General features: G+C 46.3%; 1 protein-coding gene across 3 annotated transcripts in view; it reads left to right on the top strand.

Annotated features, from left to right (window-relative positions):
* LOC138296692 (adhesion G protein-coupled receptor F5-like) overlaps positions 1–22,946 on the top strand; it is a 1,076,691-nt gene that overhangs the window by 657,038 nt on the left and 396,707 nt on the right. For all 3 annotated transcript variants that reach the window (XM_069236057.1, XM_069236058.1, XM_069236059.1), the window contains 2 exons: positions 11,457–11,518; positions 13,389–13,531. In XM_069236057.1, the coding sequence (XP_069092158.1) occupies positions 11,457–11,518; positions 13,389–13,531 (205 nt within the window). The remainder of the gene's footprint in view (positions 1–11,456; positions 11,519–13,388; positions 13,532–22,946) is intronic.

Here is a 22,946-nt window from a genome sequence, read left to right on the forward strand (position 1 = left end):
ATAACGATTGTAAAGTGTTATGTTAATTAACCCCCCCTAGTTATCTGCCCCTGCTTTCAACTTTTACACAGGGCACAGTAGAGATGCTGGAGCAATGCATATCCTTATGTACATGAAAAAAATAATACCCAAATTAATGCCATTCTCTACCATTTGCATTTACCTTTTCCCCACCAAAATATAATGTAAACAGGTGTCCTGTCAACCCAACACCTTCCATCTAACCACACCTAAAAATAAAAACCACATTCCTGGCATTTTGACACCCACACCGCCAATCTCCGTACATTCCATTTACTGAATCTGAGCTTTCTGCTCTTACATAAGTGGAGGGCCAGTGTAGTGACTACTGCTCTTTCCGAGTCTCTTGTCAGCATGGCATGTTTTCACTTGTCAACACAGGTCTGCAGAGATGTGGGTTGAGTGGAGAATACAGCATAAGCACTCTATGACCCACTGACAAGCACCATGAGAAACTTGCACTGCTTTCAGGCTCAACCCCAGAAGTCTCACTTGTGGCCCATTATACACCTCCACCTACAACTTCAGTTTATAAAACAGTAGAGGCTACCATATGATTATGCAGTTGTTGTTCATAAATCATCAGTGATGTTCCTCTAAAGCTAGGGACATAATTCTAGGTTCTGATAGGTACCTGCTGAAGATCAAGTTTTAATTACTACCAAGTCTGAGCTACAGAGGGATCTGCCAGACTTAAGCCCTTTGAACAGATGATGGACAGAATGCTGAATAAATCAAACATTCACCCCAGTCACAGATCTGGGTTTAATCTATTGTTTTTTGCTCACCATGGCCACAAGTTTGGACCCAGCCATTTTCAAATCAGTCTTGACCCTGCTCCCCATGGGAACAATCCAGCCTGAACTGCCAGGCCAAGTCCTCCCTGGACCAGAAACAAGCATTCTGGGACCGCTTTCAGGTTATCACCCCTCACCAACCAGGTTAGCTTGAATCCAGTGGCACAATGAGCACTGTCCCCACATCTGGGCATACCTTTCCCACTAACAGTGACAAAAGTAAAAAGAACAGATGATTGATGGAATGCTGCACAAATCAAACATTCACCCCCAGTCACAGATCTGGGTTTAATCCATCATTTTTTTTCTCACCCCGCCTCCCCAGTTTTTTCCAGTCTCTAGCATCTCATCCACCCCAGAGCACCCAAGTTCTAAGGCAGCCATCAGACAAATGCATAGCCACTCTTCTAGAACTCAAGTTCTTAATCTAAACCATAAGAGACCTTCACCTCTATTCAGTTTTCTCACCCTGCCCTACTGGCAGGGTTTCAAGTGCATAAATTAACTACCGAACTTGTAATCCTGAGTGCAATGGGGCTGGGTCAGAGACAAAGTGAACAAAAATCAAAATATGCTATATCAATTTTATTGGCCTTTCATCTGCAAGTCAGCATAAAAGATATAATGCACAGACCTTAAATGAAAAATAAATGCAAGTTAATATGTGGGAAATGCCCTGTTGAGGCAGGAAAGGTCAGCTAGTTGATGCAACCACTATAGATGTCTCTGTCTTGTTTGATGCACTGGGGAAAAGTGATCTGTGCTTTCATAGTTGTAAGAGATCCAGCATGTAACAAAAAGCACTGTGAATATATGTCATTTCATTTAAAGTGTATTACACACAGTATACAATAGACTACTGGAAAATGTGCAGAAAGATTCACTCTTTAGAATACAAATAAGCATTTCCACACTGTGGCCCTCATTCCAACCCTGGCGGTCTATGACCGCCAGGGTGGAGGGCAACGGAAGCACCGCCAACAGGCTGGCGGTGCTTCCAGGGCCATTCTGACCGCGGCGGTAAAGCTGCGGTCAGAAAAGGGGAACCAGCGGTTTCCCGCCAGTTTTCCCCTGGCCCAGGGAATCCTCCATGGCGGCGCTGCTTGCAGCGCCGCCATGGGGATTCCGACCCCCTTCCCGCCAGCCTGTTTCTGGCGGTTTACACCGCCAGAACCAGGATGGCGGGATCGGGTTTCGTGGGGCCCCTGGGAGCCCATGCCAGTGGCAGTGGCATGGGCAGTGCAGGGGCCCCCTAACAGGGCCCCATGAAGATTTTCACTGTCTGCTTTACAGACAGTGAAAATCGCGACGGGTGCTACTGCACCCGTCGCACCCCTGCAACACCGCCGGCTCCATTCGGAGCCGTCTTCTATGTTGCAGGGGCTTTCCCGCTGGGCCGGCGGCCGGCCTTTTGGCGGTCGCCCGCCGGCCCAGCGGGAAAGCCAGAATGGCATCCGCGGTCTCCTGACCGCGGAGCGGCCCTTTGGCAGTGACCGCATGGCCATACCATTTTAGTTGGATTACAGAACCCCCTGGGAGACAGATGTCTGAATTATCTGTGCCAGTCAGCCCTCCATTATCTGGTTGGTCAGCCACCCAGCGGTCACCTGGTTAATCAGCCATTGACCGGTATCTGGGCAGCCAGCCCAGGGACTGATGTTCTTGGCTGATCTGGCAACTAGAGTGTCCAGGCTCAAACCCATGGCAGCTGATGACAGTTAGAGTGGCCATGCACGCTAAGACCAGCTCCTTCCTAAGGTATCCCATTGGCTTCTTGCCTCTAAGCTACTCTGCTGGTGATTGCTCTGACCATCTGGTCATTCTGCTGACCTCCATAGGATCATGTTCCCATCCCTCCACACAGCAGCACTGGGTGGAAAGGGAAGGCCCCCTTCACCGCCCAGCACATTTTGAAGTGGCCTCCCCTGAGGAATCAACCTACTAGATGGTTTCATTAGTCATTTGCCCCTATACCCAGCTTGGGTGGCTGATTTGCACATCTAACATTGCCCAACCTGGGCCTAGTTCACCTTCTTTTAGGTCCCATCAAACATGCTCATGCTTCATCTCCCTGACAGAGTGGGTGACTCTGTGGTCCATGTATCAAGATGTCATAGATGGATAACATACATTGCCACAACCCCATGGCATCCTACATGGGCCTCCTCGCCTAGCAGCACGAGGCGGTGTGGGCACACAGAGCACAATCCGATCCAATTAACATTCTTGCTAGGAGCTCCATTCCTTTTCCCTGCCCCAGTCCCTTGCCAGAAACGGGCCTGAGGCAATCAATCTCCCTTGGGTCCCCTTCCCCAGACATGGGGACGCTGCTGAAGGGGGATATAACACACTAGTAGCGTGTAGTGCCACCTGCCACTCCAAAACCCTTCCAGGTGACACTGAGCTGATCACAGCACACTGCCACTGAGGAAATGCACCTTGCAGAGTCCAGGTGCACCCAGGGGGTGGTCTTGCTGTAGGAATCTTCCCTCCTAGGTGACCAGTTCCCTTGCTGTTTTGAATCTTCTTGGCGAAAATCATGAACCCCACATGTTTCACATCCTTTTGAACTCTCTCTCCCAAGTACATTTCAGCTTTCCTTTAGGTACTTGTTGGCTATCAGCCTCGATCCTATTTTTTGCCTTAGATGGAGTCCACCATCCACTTTGTGCTGCATTCCCAATCAACCTGATTCGAGCAGACCTGATATCGATGCACCGGAGCATCAATCAGAGTTACTTAGACCTTTGAGCAACACCAGGTAGTTGATCTTCTGAATGCCACATTTTATGTGCTCGCTCCTGTGCAGGGTTTCAGTGCTAGGGTCTTCCTTCTTCATTTGCATGTGCTGAGGGTATCCTGGTTAGTTAATTTTCCTCAGATTAGTAACATGCTTAAATTCAGTGTGTTTCCGTGGTAGGAGAGGACCAGGTATGACTGCAACATACCTCTGTGCCAGGATGGGAGGGAGATCCTACGCAAATCAATTGGGCTCTGACCTGGGGGGACAATGGGAGAAAAGCCGTCTTCACAGCCCCAGATGACCCCCCCATTCCCCAGAAAAGCCCCAGAAAGATTGACGTTCAATCAGCCTTCAAACAGACATAGGGCCTGATTCTAACTTTGGAGGACGGTGTTAAACCGTCCCAAAAGTGGTGGATATACCACCTACCGTATTACGAGTCCATTATATCCTATGGAACTCGTAATACGGTAGGTGGTATATCCGCCACTTTTGGGACGGTTTAACACCGTCCTCCAAAGTTAGAATCAGGCCCATAATCCTAGGCAGAACCCAGGACTGCAAATTGTGCTTGACGTATCTGTGTTCAATTTGTCCTGTAAGTCACACTAATTCTCACAGCTTGCTGCATTCTTTATTGATGCATGAGATGAGTGATCCACTGTCTAGAGTCTTTAGCAACTTTTGCAACATATTCCCAGTAGCAGGTACAGGAGAGGTAGAAGGAAAGCAGTGACACCCATCCACCACCCAATAGGCAAGACGACCCTGTGTTCCATCAGACTTCCATGCTGAGAATCAGCCTCCTCGATTCAAAGACTGTTTTCAAGTGCTTGGCCCAGGAGCTCTTCTCCACTGCTTCAGGGGAAGGGTGAATGTCTTTCACAGCAACAGAGCCCAGTAACTCCACTGCCTGCCATCCTGGATGTTCCGGCTTGGACCACACTAGCCATCAAACCTCATTCTTGTCACATGGGATCAGGCAACCAGGTACCTAGAAATGAGGGAGGGTCATCTCATCTGCACTTCAGCCATTCACCACCTGGCCAGAGCTAGGGCTCAACCCCTGTGCATCAAGAGACCCAGGCTTATGTGGAAGCCTGAGTGATGCCGATGGGTCGAGGCCCAACCCGGTGGGTGGCGCCAGAGGAGAAGAGCTGGTCTTTCACCCACACCATCAAACTGACCCCTGTCATGACCACTGAGCGTGCACATGTGGAAGCTCGAGTGGCTGGAGGTATCTTCCTCTCCTGCTCCTTAAAGCAATTCAAAATGGCTTCAAGTAACACTGTGTCTCCACTGAGAAGAGCCTGGTTTCCCTTGTGGCCCCAGCTCCTTCTCATTGAGGCTATTTTGCTGCCTGAGACAGGCTGCACCTCACTTGCTCTCAATCTGGGAGGCCTGGGATAAGGCATGGGAGGGCCCAGATTGTAAATCCATTGGGGGTCCCAGCACTGCTGAGCGTACATAGGTGCTGTCTTGAGAGAGCTTTCTGTCATGGTGGTTCACCTGACCTAGTCCCTCGCGTGTCAGTCGGATCCATCTGGGTGGAGGAGCCCTCCCTGTGCACAGTCCCATCCAAGAACCTGGTGGCTGCAGACCCATCTGCTGACCATTGTGTGTGAGGGGAGGACTGGGTCCTGTGCCTCTGGTTCTGTCAGGGAGGAGACCTAGGGTTTAAGACTATTGCCATCAGTCACTCAGGCCGTTTCACAGTTAATGATGCTTCCACAGGTTTATGTACGGACAGCTTTTTGGGACTTTTTCTTCCTCCAGATAGTCAATTTTGATAGTCTTCTCAGCACACCACCAGGTATGTTGCTGACCCCATTGGGTCCGATCCATCATTCAATTGGTAGTAGCAAAGGGGGTGTATACTAAGAGCAGGGAGTTAACATAAGTTTATGACCCACACTTACTGGGAATTCCTTGGTCATAGGAAATAATTGTAATCCCAATCCCTGTTTTGATGGGGGTTCAGTGGGTTACCTGTACCCAGGTGCAACCAGGTACCTAGAAATGAGGGAGGGTCATCTCATCTGCACTTCAGCCATTCACCACCTGGCCAGAGCTAGGGCTCAACCCCTGTGCATCAAGAGACCCAGGCTTATGTGGAAGCCTGAGTGATGCCGATGGGTCGAGGCCCAACCCGGTGGGTGGCGCCAGAGGAGAAGAGCTGGTCTTTCACCCACACCATCAAACTGACCCCTGTCATGACCACTGAGCGTGCACATGTGGAAGCTCGAGTGGCTGGAGGTATCTTCCTCTCCTGCTCCTTAAAGCAATTCAAAATGGCTTCAAGTAACACTGTGTCTCCACTGAGAAGAGCCTGGTTTCCCTTGTGGCCCCAGCTCCTTCTCATTGAGGCTATTTTGCTGCCTGAGACAGGCTGCACCTCACTTGCTCTCAATCTGGGAGGCCTGGGATGAGGCATGGGAGGGCCCAGATTGTAAATCCATTGGGGGTCCCAGCACTGCTGAGCGTACATAGGTGCTGTCTTGAGAGAGCTTTCTGTCATGGTGGTTCACCTGACCTAGTCCCTCGCGTGTCAGTCGGATCCATCTGGGTGGAGGAGCCCTCCCTGTGCGCAGTCCCATCCAAGAACCTGGTGGCTGCAGACCCATCTGCTGACCATTGTGTGTGAGGGGAGGACTGGGTCCTGTGCCTCTGGTTCTGTCAGGGAGGAGACCTAGGGTTTCAGACTACTGCCATCAGTCACTCAGGCCGTTTCACAGTTAATGATGCTTCCACAGGTTCATGTACGGACAGCTTTTTGGGACTTTTTCTTCCTCCAGATAGTCAATTTGATAGTCTTCTCAGTACACCACCAGGTATGTTGCTGACCCCATTGGGTCCGATCCATCATTCAATTGGTAGTAGCAAAGGGGGTGTATACTAAGAGCAGGGAGTTAACATAAGTTTATGACCCACACTTACTGGGAATTCCTTGGTCATAGGAAATAATTGTAATCCCAATCCCTGTTGTGATGGGGGTTCAGTGGGTTACCTGTACCTGTCGATGAAGAGCAGACACTCTGATCTACTCAGTGTAGCACACGTCCAGTTCAGATTTCTAAGGGCATCACAGACCTTTTATTGCTCAATCTTGTGTGGCTGAATGCCACTTGTCCCTCTAAGAAGTTCTACACCGACCACTAGGGGTTGCATAACTACTTAGCACGAAGAAATCACAATTTAATCAGACAAATTAACTTCATCAAATAAGAACAGCCATGCACCACCTAATTCACATAATCAAGAAAGAGATATTTTTGTGTCTGGACCGGGTGAGGCTTCCAGTGTTACAAATTAGGCTGCATGCCCTACTCCTGTTGGTAGCTTATGTCAATTCCTTTAAGTTTCAGCTTTGTAGCCATACTCCCCAGGAGCCCAAAAACTTTGGTTTCCCAGAAACTACATGCAGACCTTGAAATAACATTAACATGACTTGATCGCTAGGCGCCATAGTTTATGGTCAAAAGTTTTACAGTATTTGATCTTCTTCAAACCTCTGACCTTCATTTCTTAATTATGAAAACATTCTTGGTAAATGCTTTCCTTTAGTTTGTCCAAGAATTTCATTTCTAGCAGCACAATATGAATGCCTCAAGTATCCCTCTGAATCGTGGCTCCACTCCAAAAACATACAACTGGAGTCTTACTCCATTACTCCTAGCTAGGAGTATTCAGGTAATCAACCTTCTTTGAACACGGTAACTTTTTCAAAGCAAACACTTCAGACCCCCAGGACACTTAGTCAAGAGCATCAATTGGGTACCAAGAGGTAGAGGTTCTGGAAGATGGTAACTCACTTTGTGGCAGACCGCAAGCTTGATCCCAAAATCAAACTCATTCCACATACATGGCCTAGAAAGAGCCCTATATTGTTATTTTCATCTTTACCAGCCTGAGTCAGTAATGGGTGATTCGTGCATCTGTTGCCTTCCGTAGATGTGGTAGCCATTTCTCAGGCTCCCTCTCTAGATCTGAACCCTGAGTTCCCATTCCTCATGGTCATTATGGTAGGCACAGAAAGTACCATGAAAGTTGATAGGGCAGACATCCAAATGTATTTTTGCCTGCATTGGGACGTCAATCGCCCACGTTTTTCTATAATCGCCAAAGTGTTCTGAGGTACTGGGTTTTTCAGAACCGGTACTGATCCGGTAACCCAGTGGTGCCAGGGTACACCCAAAGACCTCGGGTACTTTCCTGATTCAGACCACAGAAACTCAGAGTCTTCTAGGTGAAGTCAAAGATCGAATTTATTGGCTGCAACCAAGTAACAAGCGTCCTAGAAGTACAACAGCACGGTTTGTATGTTCTCAGGAGACTGTGTTTCAATGCAAAGTCAGGTTTCCTTATATACAGTTTTTTAAGCTTCAGGCAAACATTCTTGACATTTTGGTTGGTCATTCACATGTTTTCACTACAAAGGAAAAAACAGTGTCATGATGAAACCTCATATTTCATGTCATCCATCCCATAATAAATTACCCGGCAAGCCCTAGTATTTTACATCAGATAAGTGTGGACCCCCAATAAAAACGGGCACCTCCCCCTCGTAAAGTAAGAAGAAGAAAAGAGCAGGTGCAGGTGTGAGCAAGATTAGGCAGGGTGTGTGAGCGATAATAAGGGTTTTATGGCATGGTGTGCCTTGATGCTATCTGATTCGGCCACTGGGAGAGGGACTGACCAAACAGGTTTGGCCTGAGGCAATGGTTCCAGCTTGCCCAGGTCAGAGAAAAGTCAATCAAGGTGTACGTGTCCTTGGAATCAAATCTGACTGTATTATAAGCCTATGTGAGGGCAACTTTTAAAAATGGCTGCCGTGTATAAAATGGGAGCCACGAGTGCAGGACGAAAATGGCGATTTCGAGGTGAAAACGCTGCTGGAATTGAGCGAAAATGCTCATGCTTAGTGTACTAGTCATTATCGGTCTTTTGATACTAAAATCGTACTGCTGTGGCAAAGTAAATTACATGGGTCCAGAATTTTTAGAACCACAGTTCAGGCGAGCCTGGATTGGTCTTCGTCTTATAAATATACACACATTCAGACGGCAGCACTCATTGCCATGTATCAGCTCTTGAATTACCACAGTTGCACAAGTAACAGATGGAGCAATGAAAGGAATCACAACTGATTTAATGAGCCATTTCCAGTTTCAACGTATCAATCATATGTACTTACATGTTCATGACTTAATCTTTGAGACAAGCATATGCACCTGGCAGGATCATCCACGAAGCCACACATATGTTGGATGAGAGGAGCTGCTTGCCCATCCTGGACTGACCTTCACCCACCTCAGTAGCCTTCTAAGGGAGCCCTTGAATGCCTGCAGAGTGCTGGGGGTGGGGACAGGATTTTCACATGGGCACTGGCAGGCCCAGCCTTCTCGACAACAATGGATAGGAGAGGCAGGCCAAGGCACAGACAAAGTTAGATACAGGGGTGCTGGCCTTGGCTCCTGGGACATCCCAAAGAAAGGTTGTTGCAAGCTGCTTTAGAAGTGTGCTTGTTGGAGAAGGGTAATGGGCTGGCATCTGAGGCCCAGACCACCAGACGTCATCCAGGATTAATCCCCTATTAATCCCACCTGCCCCCCATCCATTTTGATTAGACTACTGACAGGAGTAAGTAGTGGCACAAGCTGCCAGGTTGCTTTGCTCTACTGGGTGGCCTCCACAAAAGATTATCCCTCGAGTCAGACAACCCAGGAGGGCTAGAAGCTCTGTGCTTTAAACAACGGCCAAGTTTTGTGAAGCCATCTATTCCGACATGGATCAAGTCTTCCCAGTCGCCCAGTGTTGGCGGGATCGTCCCTGAACAGGCCTCCCTGCATGGGATGTCAGCTTTGAATCCCGGCCTGCTGTCTGGGAAGGTAGGCTCGGGGGTAATGCCACACGGACAGGAGTGTAAGGCACTCATGGACCAGGGCATCTGGCTGGCCCAGACCCTTTTAACACTTGGGGAATATAACCAGAAGACAAGGCGGTCCATTGTACCTTATCCATAATAATCTGGAGAAAGGCTACATGACTTTCTTATATTTGTTGCACACTGAGTGACAGAGGGGGGCATTGAAATGAATGTATCTGATCTCCGGAAGCCCTGGCTGAACTAGGAGATTTAAATAAGTCTTCATCCTGACTACAGGGGCAGCCCAGCCCTCGTCATGCCATCCATTCCTATGGCGCTTGACCAGATGTCTGAGACTAGAGTGACGAGATGGCTGCGTTTGAAGGATGGTGATCTGGTCTCAGCGTGTCTTATGATAAAGATTCTTCTCCCACTTGGAGGGGCCAAAAACTCTGTGGGCTGGGTTCTCAGAGCCCATGGTGGCCTTAGGCAATAGGCTCTATGAGCCTCACAAAGCTGTGAGCTGTGGCCAAGTCACAGCTTCTTAACATAGGCAAGCAGTGGATGCTTTCCTGGGCCTGCTGGACCATGTTCTGGGCACTTTGAGACAGTGGACTGTAGAATAGAGCCCAGGGCCTGGGTCCTCCAGCCTCCAGTCTGCCTGAGCTCTGACCCGGGGTCCATTCAGAGCTTCTTAACCCAGACAGGCAAGGTAGGGCTCCCAGGCATGTGGAACCCAGTCCTTGGCATTTGAAATGCAGTGAGGTGGAGAAGGGACCTTGCCTGGTGGGTGTGTAAAGTTTTCTAGGTTGTGCTTGAAAACCTGTGCTTGTCACAGCTTTAACAGTGCAATCCTGAACAGATTTGTGAAATCCTTTATTGAATGAAAAAAAAAAGTTTATGTTTTTGTATGCAAAAAACAAACAAACCTTTTCCTTTTCTTAACCTAATGGAGAACCTCCTCCTACAACGTTGCCAATTTCGAGGGTTATTTCTTTCTTGGTCCCACATTGGAAAGATATTTACTGCATCCCTTCAGCAGAACTAATGTGGTCATTATGACCCCAGCGGTTGGTGTTATTGTGGCGGTAGTACCGCCATAAGGCTGGTGGTACATACCGCCATATTATGACATTGGCGGTTTGGCAAAAGCCAAACTGACAATGTAACACAATGGACCATTGGCCACGGCGGTCACGAGGCAGCCCACGGGAATATGACCTCACCCACCGCCATGGTTTCCGTGGCTTTCTTACTGCCACGAAAGCCATGGCGGTAAGCACTGTGAGTGCCAGGGAATTCTTTCCATTCTGAAAAGCACACTCTTCATACACAAGAGGAAATTCATTTACTTGAAAACCAAAAATATTTTGTTCTTTCAAAAAAACAATTTACATGTGTTAATCAGATAGCTTTGTAAGCGAGGCGAATATAGTTCACTATCCAAATGGGCCAATATGCTGTAGTGTAAAAAAATAGATAAGCTACAATCGGACCCAATAGAAAGCATTTACTACTGGTCTTCTAAAAGATCTAGAAGTATTTACTTTTCAGCTGTCATGTTTGTTGAGTTTTTTACTGAATTACTTCATGATGTGGTCAAAAACCCTCAGGTGACTACTACATGAAGGCAAAGTTCAACGTTTGCTTTGGTAGTTTGCAACAACTGCAGAAACTTACCATTGAGGTATACAAAATTGATAATCTATGAAATTAAGTAACTACTAGGGCCTCATTTTGGAGCACATTTTTGTTATAAAAGTTGTACTTTTAATACAGTGATTAATGTTACATTGAATCATGTTACGGTAATTGTCCCTAATGTACCCTTAATAGTGTTGCCTTATGAAGCATTTCCCAGAATTACAATTTGTCAGTCATTGCCTAACGGTGGAACTGCAGAGTATCTAAAGTGCAGAAAACAATATTTAGTCAACTCAACCAATGTTAAAAAGTGTTCACTGTATATTTTGCCTACATCAAGTTAGGCCAATGTTAAACTCATCATTTGTAAATGTTCTTTTTGCAGTTCTATAACAGTTACAGAAATCTTCTAAAAGGCTTTGTATCAGCAAATGTTACAGGTTTCAGGTAAGGTTCTGGGTTTATTAATCAGCATATCTATGTAATAGTCCATAAATGTAATTTAATATGATTGATAAATATAAATAAAAAAATATATAATTGAACCTGTAAAGTATAATTCTACATTCATACTGTATACATTCATTTATTTGCAGAGATATTTAATAATGATAATAACTTAACTTGATATAGTGGTTAATTCCATACTTTTATCATTTCTAAACACTCTAAGCTTGATTAGTGGGTCATGTCCACAAACAAGGAATCCATAACATTCAAACTAGCTAACACACCAAACTCCTCCCTGATCTCAATGTCTCATGATTGAGAGCACAAACACAACTTCCAAACTTTTTAGACTGAATAGGTTCTTCTGACCGCCAGATTGAAAAATAAACTTTTTGGAAGACTTTATTGAATACAACATGGAACAACTCAGCTATCTACATGACCAGATTTTCCTTGGAGACTTCAATCTTCGCTGGGGAACTGACACTGACACCCACTCGCTACACTCAAATACTTACTTGTACTAACCTGTTTCTACATTTCTTATCTCCTAGTCACAAATATGCAGCCATTTTGAACCACGGGCTGTATCATGATGGTATTTTCTGTCGCAAAGCCAAGCTACGGTTTTAAAGGCCTGAAGTGTGTAAAGTGATTTCATTTAGCCTGATACATTTCTCGGTTCGTGCCTCATCTTCCGACAGCATGACTCAGAAACAGAAAAAAAAGAAATGTTGCTCACTGTTACTGAGCTCTACCACCTTATAATAAAGCAATTATTTAGAGAAATATTGAGTTAAAAATAAACTTTCTGGTCAGCAAGAGCATGAAACAGACGCTTGGCTACGTGCTGCGCCCGGAAAACCATCATGATAGAGGCCCTGATCTTTGCTAAGAAGGACCTACTTAAAGTCTCACACCCTGTTCAAGTAGGATGGTTAGATCACCTCCTCATCTGCTTCACAGTGTTTACATTTACTCTATACATTACTAAAAAATCCCTGGAATATCTGATCCACAAGGTAGTACTAGTAGCAAGGCTCATTGCTGACCCAATTAATGTAATAGAGATATGTCAAGGAGATTCTCCCTGTCCTAAAGAAATTAGCCACAGTGTCAAGAACTGGATGCTGAGAAGGAAGGGTGCCTTCTCCTATTAGCTATGATACCACCCTGCACTGAATGTCATGAATTAAAGTTGACAAGTGTTTCAAGGGTCTCGATTTTGATTGAAAAAAACACAAAGGGTATATTACCTCTTGGGAATTTTTTTTCCACTTGACTGAAGCGTTTCTACAAGCAAAAAAAATTATAATCCTGAAGAGAAAAAATCCTAATGATTTAGAAAGTGTATTTTCACTGGCACTTCAGATTTTCTCGTGTGAGTTGTTGTCAATTTTCATTTGAGAAAATAGAATTCAAAATAGTTAACTGTGATTGTGACTGAACAGCTGTATTTTTAGCAGGTTTCCAAGCATAACCTGGAAAGGTTTTGTAACTTCCTTAAATTAACAACTCTACATCCATACCATATTTTAGATCTCTTAGTGCACATTTTACTCAGTTGTTTGAGAATAAAAGCACATTGGATGTTCACCCTTTGTTTCATATGTCCATAGATAAGTTGCATTTGTTTTCAAGCCAGGCACAATAAAATCATGATTATTGTCAGTGACAGTTACTGTCATATCAGTAGTTACATAAGAAATAGAAAAATCAGTATTGGTGCTGTCTGCAAATAGATTGGTTTTAAACAAATTGTGACGTTTTCAGTTTGAAAATATAGGCTGCAAAGAGCAATACATCTTTAGTAAAATGTGTTATTACACATGGGTGATTAACAATGTGTGTCTTGTTGTATTTCAAGGGAAGGAAGCATCAATGTCGATTACGTTATCATCGCTGATCCTCCCACCGAGTCAAGCCTTGACGATGCAAACGAGAATATAGTGAAGAATGTATCTAAAGAATTTCCACTTCCACCCTCACCATTTGTCCGCTTCATATATGGTGAGTGAAACTGTTGACAGTATTACTAAAGGACATTAGTCCCATGAATATGATGAGAAGTAAAATCCTTAAGATTCTAACAAGACTAACACTACTCGGTTTCAGAAACAGTTTCTCACAGGAACAGGTGGTCTTCACGGCAGGTTCAACAAACATATTTCATAATTGATGCATCCGCCACTTTTTCATTTTTTCTCCTATAATATTTGCAAAAACTTGGGGCCTCATTTACAAAGTTTTGGCACATGGAAGGTTGCAAGCCTCTTTGATGCACTGCCCTGCGTTAAAACGAAAGAGCAGGAATGGTCCATATCGATGGCCTATATCCTTGTCCTTATCCGCTGCTCTTGCACACAAATTGCTTCCAAGTGCCAATGCAGGCCCTTTTTGCCCCATGGTACAAGGGTATCTGCATTGCGGGGATCATGGTTTATGTGCAGGAAGGAACATCTTCCTGTACATAAAAATTGTTAATAGTGTTTTCCTCTTTCTATTTGTGCTGCATGCAGAATGCAGCACACATAGAAAGAATAAAAACGAGGAGAAATTAAGTTATTTCCTCTCATTGTGCCACTTTTATTCTACTCCTGTGGTGGAGTAGGAAACTGATGCATTCCCAGACTTACAAACCGTGTCACAATCCATGGGTGTTATGGGAGAAAACGCACAGCTACACCCATGGAACACCCCTTTCATGCAGGGTAATGCATGAAAGGGGGGCAAATTTACAAGGCCATGACAAGCCATGCAAGGTGGCTTTGCATGGCCTTGTAGATATGGCTTGGCAGCCTGTACTGCCGGTGCAACAACAAAAGTGGTGTGCTGGCGGCTCAGGCTGCTGGTAAAAAAAGCCCTAGATTTTTTCTCCATAACCCTGTTTTCTCAAACTTGTTTTCTAGTCTTTTCTTTTCTGTATCTTTGGGAGAGATTTACATACATTTTGTGCTGGTTAGCATCACAAATGTGATGCTAACCAGCACAAAGGGGCAGATTTATGGGAAGTGGCACTGTGGTGCTGCACTGAGTGCAACACCACTTTCCCTGTGTCCCTTAGCGCCCCCGTACCACCACCATGTGTGCGCTGAATTTAAAATATGCGCACCATGGACAGGGTTGGGGCAATGGCAGCATTAAATGTGACACTACTGATGTACTCTGCAGGAGTAGTGCCAAAATGTTGCCAAAAAGTGCCACAAAAATTGGGACAAGGAAATCTCATAGATTTCCTTGCGCCATTTTTCAGCCTCCCTAACGGGGGAACCCCCCGTTTGCATACGTTATGCCTGCCTCAGGCATAACATAGCGCAAAGGGTTACAGAGAATTGCGCCACTCTGTAAATATGGCGTGGGGATTTTGGCCTTGTTGGCCCACATTAACGTAAAAAATAATTACGCGAATGTGGCGCAAGATGGCACTAGGGGATTATAACTGTGCTTTCGGGGTTATTCCTTATCCCTTCCCAATACCTGTGTAAAAATACTCATCTGAAACTCAGATAATTTATTTGCACTAAGATGATTTTGCATAGGTTATTTCTTTGTGTGCCTAAATGATTCTTATACGGAAGTAGAGAAACAGGAACATGCGCATTAAGTCAGTACATGTTTCTCCAATTTCTGCAGAGGTAAAATGACAAGGTAAGAATGTGGTCACAACAGGACAAATCCTTATAGCGCATCATGTTTTTTTCTTATTTTTGATGTCCTGTCAGTACCTGTTGTAGGAATAGTGTGCGCTCTATGAGACCACAAACTCATGAAGCCTCCACGTTTCAGATAACATACAGAGATGTAGTGACAAGCATGGATGGTGAAATGGGAGGAGGGGAGGAGTGTGCAAGACTGTCAAATAAACAAAAACAAAAAGACAGATGGGGTTTGACCAATGTAAGTTACTACCATGAAGACAAACACTGCATACTACACTGACCACCAATACAACGCATACACATTGACTTCAGTTTAAAAAAAATATTTTATTAAGTTTAAAGTATAGCATGAGTCAACCTAGAAAGATAATTGTAGTGCATATATGGGTCCTCGACATTGGAGATACTATCAATACAATACATTCACTGTTCCAGATTTACTTGAAGTATTACAACCATCTCAATAAGTAGGATCTGCAATATAGAAGTTGTTACTGTATCATGTACGTGTGTGTGTGTGTGTGTGTGTGTGTGTGTGAGTTTGGGCTACTGGCGTTGTAAATGACAATGGGCCTTATTACGACGTTGACGGAGGGGTTTCCTCCTTCACAAAACTGGCAGATATCCCATCTGCCATATTATGATCCCATTATATTTAATGGAGATAGTAATACGGCGGACAAGATATCAGTCACATTTGTGATGGAGGAAACTCCTCCTTTAAGGTCGTGATAAGGCCCAATGTCTTTTACCCATGTATTTTGGTTTGGAGTGGAATGGTTGTATAGGTTGGATTGGAATTGTTAGTTGTGGAATTGTGCGGGGGGAATTGTGTGGTGTGGAGTGGAGTTGTATTCTTGTTTGGTTGTTAAAATGGATGTGACTGGATCACAACAATTGGGCAAGGCAAGGCTGATACTATTAGTCTAATGCCACTAAGAAAAGGCAGCTGGGGAGGGAAGGAATAGAGTATGACAGAAACAAGTTAATTTTGAGCAGCAGTAGTATGAATTACTTATTGCAAAAAAACATTTTTTCCATAAACATGACAAAATTGTGCTGAAAAGAGGACGCAGTGATAACCTTTTCCCCAGGAATCCATCATGTTGTGCAAATCACATAGGGGCTGATTCCGAGTCTGGCAGTTGATACAACAGGTTACCGATGAAGAGACCTCCACAGTGCTGGCAGTCTCCCCTCCAGCCCTATCATGAGTTTTCCACTGGGCTGACAGGTGGAAACCATATGGAATAGGTGTGGCGGCTCTGGACTCGGCTCAAGGCCTATGCCTTTACACAGGGAGCCCCCCTAGCACCCTCAAAGTGTGCACTGTCGGCACAGTAGGTAGTGTGCATTCCAACAGAGCAGGGGAGGGGGGGCCTCTGCACTGCCCTGTGACAATGTCCTGGGCATGTCTGTGGCCCGAACACTTGTTCTCTGCCAGCCTTTTCAGGGCAGTTGAACTTCCCTGAAAGCCTGGCAGAGAACATGGTTGTAATCAGCACAACAGCGCTGGCTTCAGCCCTGCCGTGGCTGATTACAACCATGACCACTGTCATCCCGTCGGGGATCCTGGAGGAGATGGCGGTCTTTTGGTGGCACCGACCACCAATCTTGTAATGTGGCGGTCGGACAGCCCCAGCTATAGTGGTCTGTCCTCCACCGCAAGTGAGTCTGATGGTCTTCGGACGCCAGCTGCGTAATCCTGGCCATAGTCAAAGTGGGCTTTTAAAATCTATGGTATCTCTTCCTTGGGGAAGAGTTAATATTTTATAATAGAACCATGACTCTTTGGTGACAGGTGCAAGTCCAAAGTTCAAAGATAAATGTCACTAGGTCAAAAGAAAAGTAAAAAAAATACAGAACAAGAAGTTACACTATTTTGTTTACCTGGAGTGGGAGAAATTAGTGAACAAATGTTTAGCTCCAATAACATTACAACTGATCAACAGAAATGTGAAAAAGGGACTATGGCGTACACTGACCAATTTTCTGTCCAGAAAGGTATGTATTTATCTCAGAATCATAGTTTAAGATTTGTAGCCACAAATGGTTTTGTTTTTTAAACAAGTATCATAACATCTCAATGAAATTTTACTCACACTGGTTTGCCCACAGCTCAAATGTACCATAAAGCACCACATTCATTCACTGATACGCACTGTACATCTTTCACAAATGTGTAGTAAGATAAGCTAAGTTATGTATTTGATCTCCACTGCTGACTAATCAGAAGTCTGAAGTCCTTGAAAACTGAAAAGGACATGCCTTTTTTAAAAGCTGGCAACGTAAATGACAATATGCACACACCTATATGCGACAGAGTAGAGACTCTCTGTTAAGGTCTTAAAATTGGACATACTCAGATTAGCATGATGGCGTTTTCCCCTTAGAACCCTTTCATAGGTAGAAGAATTGATTTTCTGACAGATCAGTCATAGATGGAAAAGGGTATGTGTGTGACAGCCCTCTTTGCAGAACTGAAGAATGCTTCTGTACTGAGGCGCCAAACACAGGAATGCGGCTTGGCAGGTGACTCCTAAAAATCAAATGTACTGCATTGCAGTTAAAAAGCTTTCCAAAAGTATTTGACTGAGCACAGATTCCATATAACTGCCCATGCATTTACACCCAAATACTTGACTGAGGTTGGAGTGGTTGAACCTGAAAACGAATGATCAATAGCTACTGTGTCAAACAGAAAAGCGTTTACAAAAATTTTTGTGTGTCTAGAACAGCACAGATTGCAAACTTACAGAAATACGCAATAATAAAAAAATAATGCAAAAGCAATAATCAGAGTTAGAATGCTAGGACGCAGTGTCACATAAATAATAACTTAAATAGGGTAATGTAAAAGAGGGTTGCCAATGCAAGCTTGTATACCTAAGAATCCTGACATGGATATTATACCCCGCATCAAAGGACCTCCATAGCGCATTCATTGAATGACAGCTTTCATGTAGGAGGAAGGAGCAAAATTCTTACCCTTTGTACAGGTACTTTCTTGATACTTTGCAAGCTTTTGGGAGATGTAGTGCCTGTAAATTACCACACTGTGGCCCTCATTATGACATTGGCCGTAAATCCCACTTACCACCACGCTGACCGCCGCCAACTTACCGCTGCAGCAGATATCCGTTCACCATATTATGACACACACACCAATCCATCAGTATTCAGCCACATACATAAATCCGCCAGCCCAAAGATCAGTGATAAACTGGCGGTATCAAAACCCAAACCGTTACGCCAACAGAACAACGCCAATCACATTATAACCCACGAATCAACATGGCGGACATTCAATGGCGGTAAACCATTGGCGGTACATACCGCCGTGCTCAAAACGGACACACACATACAAAACAACACCACATTGGATAATTCAAACAACACACACCTGACATCCATACACACATCACACACACACACACCGACACCACTATAAAACACACACCCATATTACCCACAACCCTTTACCATTTCAAACCACTGCCAGACATCAAGACCACTCACACAACTAGAGCCACACACTGTTCATACCTATACACCACTCATGCACCCACATCACATACCCCAACACATTACCTAACACACCCTCAACTACACACCTCACACAACACCAATGTCAGCACAAAGACATCCCCGTTTCACAGAGGGGGAGCTAAGGGTCATGGTGGTGAAATTATCAGGGTAGAGCCACAGTTATTTGGAGCACAGGTGCAGCAGATATCGATAGCTAGGAAGATGGAGCTATGGCGGAGAATCGTGGACAGGGTCAACGCCATGGGACAGCACCCAAGAACTAGGGATGACATCAGAAAGAGGTGGAACAACCTACGGGGAAGGTATGTTCCATTGCACCAAGACACCAGCTCACTGTACAGAGGACTGGTCGTGGACCCCCACCCCCACAACTAACAGCATGGGAGGAGCAAATCTTGGCAATCCTGCATCCTGAGGGCCTGGCCGGAGTAGGAGGAGGACTGGACTCTGGAAAGTCAACTCTCTACTACTACTACCCCCCTACCTGCATGCCATCACATACCCCCACCCTCACTCCCATCACTCCATCCATCCTACACACCCCACCATCAAATCTCACTCATCCCTATGCCAAGCCCTGCATGCTCTACAAATGCATGGACACCCATCACAGCCCCGCATGGACACTCATCACTAAAGCATGAACACTATAGAGAACTAACTATCCCACCATACACCAATGTACACAAGTGAAAGCTTCCAGGGCAAATCCAACCAAAAAGGGAAAGCCACGGATGCACAATATGTCAGACACAGAAACCATAACACATCATTTACATCCCCACAGGTACCCCAGCCTATGTCAGTGGAGAGGAGGTGCCAGCACTATCTAGTCCCCCAACTGAAGAGGCCCACAGTGATGACAGCAACTCTGGTCTTCTGGATGCCCTACCTGGCCCATCAGGGACCTCCGGACAGCCTGTTACCCAGGCCCAGTCACACACCACCACAGAGACTACCCCATCAGGAAACACCACCACAGCACCCACCCAGCATACCCACACCTCTGTCCCCAGGACCTGTCAATCAGCAGTGTGTCCACCTCTACAGGGACCCCAGGCCACAAGTCATAACCAAGACAATTAGGGACCAGGGGTCAGTGGGCACATGGTTCAGGGGACACAGGCACAGGCCAACAGGGAAACTGGAAGGAGTGCTGTACTCCAGGGGGAGGAAAGGCCCAGGGATCCGACTCTCCAGGAGGCACTTGTAGAGATCCTGGGAGCCTACAAACATTCCCATGACACGATGGGCCAGATCCTGGACAATGTGCAGGAGAACAGGTGGCTGCAGGAGGGACAGTACATGGGATCAGGGAGGACTTGCAGGCCATCAACAACACCCTGATCTCCATAGCAGGGGTGCTGGCAGACATAGCCAATATTATGAGGGAGGCAGTCTCACACCAGTGGGCCCCTGCCACTAGCCAGGCATCTGAACAGCCTTCCACCTCCGCTGCCGCTACTGGCCAGGAGGCTCCACCACAGGACTCAGAGGCCATTAGCACCCCCCCCCGCAGAAGGAGAACCACCCCGCAAATGTTCCCTGTGATCCAGACAGAAGCCAGAGACTCTTGCCAAGACCCCTGCCAGAAAATGAGACTCTCCTAATTGTCACCCTTGTATCCCACCCTGTCCACCTTGAACTGCCATTGCTCCCCTTCCTATATCCCCTTGGACAATGCACCTGTGTTACAAACAGACTGGGACAATACCCTGGACTTTTCTCCATCATCAACCCATCCCATTGCACTTCCCCCTCAATATTTTAGCACTTCAATAAACACCCTTGGGAAAAAAAGAAGTTTGGAGTATGTCATGCATATCAAATATGCATTCATTGAAACAGGCACAAACATTGCAAATCAACTGTACAGAAAATGGGCATAGACTAATGACCTGTAGCTGGCTGCAGTGATCACACCAGGAGTATATGTGAGCTCACCAACATCTGCAAAATGAATTGCCAGAAGGAACAGTAAGTGGGCATAGAAGTGGGAAATATCAGCATGCCAGTGCCAAACAAATTAAAACAAATGTCATTGAAATGTGAAGTAACAATGTCCTACCTGTGTGTCACTGGAAGTATTGTCTGATCACAGATGTTCTGTTGTCCTCATCCTCTGGTTCCTCATCCTCACTGTCCACAGGGTCCACAGCTGGCACACAGGCATCTCCAGCCTCCTCCTCGTGCATGAATGGGACATTGCGCCTGGGGGCGAGGTTATGCAACATGCAGCATTCCACCACTATCTGGCAGACCTTCTTTGGTGAGTAGCACAGGGATCCACCTGTGAGACGGAGGCACCGGAACCTGACCTTCAGGAGGCCAAACGTCCTTTGAATTATCCTTCTGGTTCGCCCATAAGCCTCATTATAAAGTTCTTCTGCCCTTGTGCTGACATTCCTCACAGTGGTCAGCAGCCATGATAGGTTAGGGTAACCAGAGTCACCTGAAATATTGAGGGACAACATTTAGCCCCACACTATACCATATGGCTCACACCATACCCATACACCAACATATACTAGGTGGGAACCAGGGCTCACCTATTAGCCACACCCTGTGCCTCTGTGGTTGGCCCATCACATTTGGGATGCTGCTTTTCCTTAGGACAAAGGCATCATGCACCGACCCAGGATACTTAGCATTGACTTGGGAGATGTACTGGTCCGCAGGGCACACCATCTGGGCATTCATGGAGTGGAAACTTCTGATTCCTGAACACCTGTTTATTCTGGCGGGGGGGACAAATGCAATATGTGTTCCAACATCCGCCCCAATTATGTTGGGGATATGTCCCACTGCATAGAACTCGGCCTTTACTGTGGCCAAATCTTCAACCTGGGGGAAAACAATGTAGCTGCACATGTGTTTAATCAGGGCAGGCAACACTCTTTTCAGCACTATCGAGAACAGTGTCTGTGACATTCCTGCTGCCAAGCCCACTGCCATTTGGAAAGAACCAGTTGCCAGGAAATGGCGCAGTGATAGGACTTGCACAAGAGGGGGCATCCCAGTGGGGTGACAGATAGCAGATAACAGGTCAGGCTCCAAATGGGCTCACAGCTCTGTGATTGTGGCCCTGTCCGCTCTATATGTGGGTATAATGTGCCTGTCCTCCAGTGTTGCCAAGTCCACCAGGGGTCTGTACACAGGGGTATGTCTCCATTTCCTACTCATCCACAGCGGTAGGAATCTAAGGGACAAAAGAGTGAAGAGCCGGTCACAAACTGAACAATGGAGCTACAGCAGAACTTTGCATCCTGTAAACTTGTAATGGGTCAGTGTGATTTGTCCAGTATGTCCTAATATCACCAGTGACGCAGCATTTTTCCCGGGTCTGCCCCCCCGCCCTGAAATGTCGTCTGCCTGTCCTGTGTGGAAGGACAGGTGGAAGTGAGGTAATTCCGCTGATGCAGTGCACCATTGCCAGAGGCAGTCGGGACCCTCCGTGCAACTCCTCATTAGTTATAATTGGGCCCTATGGGGTACAGTGGCCAATGGTGATCTACTCCGGTGGTGACAGTATGCACCACCCGGGATGTGACCACCATTTTCTAGCTCATTCATCACCTGCTACCTGACCTTCCACAGGAGAGGACCTACACTTCATGTGCTGCTGTGACCTGTGTCTGGAACCTACCAAGGCTTGTGTGACCGGGGAAAGGGCACCAGCCTTCACTTCGGAGGAGTTGGAGAGACTGGTGGATGGGGTCCTACCCCAGTACAGACTGCTGTATGGGCCTCCAGACCAACAGGTGAGTACACTGTGGGCAGGATGCATGTGGCATGAATGCATGGAGTGGTGTGTGTGAAGGCCTCGTGTAAGGGGGGTGGGTGGATATCCTCTGGGCGGCGTACAAGTTGTGTGCTCGGCCATGTGTGTTTAAATGGTGATGGAAACGGGTATGGTGGGCCATATGTTTAACAGGCAGGACTGTTTGTCTAAATCTATTTTCCTGTGTGCATTGCCTCTGGAGGTCAGCGCCCATCAAAAGAAGGGTATATGGCATGACACCACCAAGGAGGTTTGGACCCGGGGGATGTATGGCAGGAGGAGCACCCACTGTCGCAAACGGTGGGAGGACCTGAGACTCGATGCACGGAAGTCGACGGTGGGCCGGCTGGAGATGGCCTCCCAATGAGGAAGGGGTGCCCGTTGAACCCTGACCCCCACTGAAGGCCTGCATACTGGCAGTGGCCTATCCAGAGCT

Source organism: Pleurodeles waltl, chromosome 5 (assembly GCF_031143425.1).
Source record: "Pleurodeles waltl isolate 20211129_DDA chromosome 5, aPleWal1.hap1.20221129, whole genome shotgun sequence".
Classification (NCBI taxonomy): Eukaryota; Metazoa; Chordata; class Amphibia; order Caudata; family Salamandridae; genus Pleurodeles; species Pleurodeles waltl.